At 34.6% G+C, this 1837-nt stretch overlaps 1 protein-coding gene across 1 annotated transcript in view; it reads left to right on the forward strand.

Moving 5' to 3' along the window:
- The window catches only part of RELN (reelin), a 551032-nt gene that overhangs the window by 529648 nt on the left and 19547 nt on the right, over positions 1-1837 (forward strand). Inside the window, exons 58-59 of the mRNA XM_004390724.1 lie at positions 304-546; positions 1124-1299. Of these exons, the coding sequence (XP_004390781.1) occupies positions 304-546; positions 1124-1299 (419 nt within the window). The remainder of the gene's footprint in view (positions 1-303; positions 547-1123; positions 1300-1837) is intronic.

The raw sequence follows: 1837 nt of genomic DNA on the forward strand, positions 1-1837 counted from the left end.
TTTTTAAAGTTCATTTTGGTGGTTTTATTTTTGGCTATCCTCTACATTGATCAAATTCAGTTATTACAGTTCAATTATGAGCAAGCTATTTCTAAATGCCCCCCCCCGCCCCGTATCATTGGCCTCATTTTGAGACAGTGTTTAAAAGTGGTGAACACTTACATTAAAGTCACCTATATTAGCTTCTCATTTCCTGGTTGAAGATTTCTTTGGAAGTTTCTAGTTTTTGCAGTGTGCTGGTTGTTTTTTTGTTTGTTTTGTTTTCCCAGATATGTTACTATGTTGGTAAATTTGTTATTACAGGAGTTACATGGACTCTGCTCCATGAGATGGATTACCAGAAATATATTTCTGTTAGACATGACTACATACTCCTTCCCGAGGATGCTCTAACCAATACAACTCGACTTCGCTGGTGGCAGCCTTTTGTGATCAGCAATGGAATTGTGGTCTCTGGGGTTGAGCGTGCTCAGTGGGCACTAGATAACATTTTAATTGGAGGAGCAGAAATCAATCCAAGTCAACTAGTGGACACTTTTGATGATGGTAAGAAAGAAGCATTTTTTTTTTGTTTTTTGTTTTCCCTTTGAGCTTTTTATCTGCTTATGTCTTCAGATGAATTTCTATGTGAAAAACATTTAGAAGAGTGCCTGTCATTTATTCACTGCTCAACAGATGTTCACTATTATTTTTTCCAGTGGTTTATAATTCTTCAAGGTTGGCTTCTTGTTGAAATGTCAACTGAAAATTTAATAAACTTGCTTAAGGCAAAATGTCTAGCTTTAAATGTATTTTGAAATTTCAATACCCCAAAATAGTTTTATTTTCTTTAGGAATTTCTGTACCACAGAGATACATATTGCACTGGTTTAAAAAGTATACCAAGAAGAATTTTGTAATGGTCCAAGTTACCTGTGATACCAGTTACATTTCAAAAGTTGGATGATCATTATACTAGCATTTAATTTTTTTTTCTAAATTTGATTTCTTACCTTCGATTCATATATTATACCATCTTAAATCTTAAAGGGTAAGCAAAAGCTGGAGCTTTTAAGTAATTCAACAATAAACCACTCAGTTCAAGAGAATAACATGCAATATTGCTTCCAATTTACCTTAACAGAAGGCACTTCCCATGAAGAAAACTGGAGTTTTTACCCAAATGCAGTAAGGACGGCAGGATTCTGTGGCAATCCATCCTTCCACCTCTACTGGCCAAATAAAAAGAAGGACAAGACTCACAATGCTCTCTCTTCCCGGGAACTCATTATACAACCAGGATACATGATGCAATTTAAAGTAAGAAGAAGTTGCTCTTCAAAACATAATATGATTTACTTCATTCAAAAAGACTTGATCTTATAAACAAAAGAAATAATCTTTCTCAAAGGCCTTAATTCAAGTACTATTATTTGAACAAAGATAAAAATCTATGAATATGTTAGGAGATAGTAAAAAATGTCACTGTTACATCTGATATGAGTACTCTTGAGTCCAGTCCCTAAACCTTGTAAAGAAAAAGCTCAAATGGGTACTTCTGCCTACTTCTAGCTCTCTGTAACTCTCTCTCTTTTCTTATGTTGACACCATTCTTGTATTCTCTCTCTCACACACACGCAAAACATACACACAAACACAAACATTTCTCTCCCTGGCTCTCTTACTCTATGCCTGTTTCATGAATCAAGCCACTTAGCTTCTTAATCTATCCCTTTTCTTTATGTCTTTTCATTTTCTTTTTATCTCTGACCTCCAAACATGAACCTAAACATTAACCCAGTCAGAATTCCCCAAGTCCTGAAACATTTAAAAAGAACTCTCAAGTCTTTTTTTTTTT

Source organism: Trichechus manatus, unplaced genomic scaffold (genome assembly GCF_000243295.1).
Source record: "Trichechus manatus latirostris isolate Lorelei unplaced genomic scaffold, TriManLat1.0 scaffold00326, whole genome shotgun sequence".
Taxonomy (NCBI): Eukaryota; Metazoa; Chordata; class Mammalia; order Sirenia; family Trichechidae; genus Trichechus; species Trichechus manatus.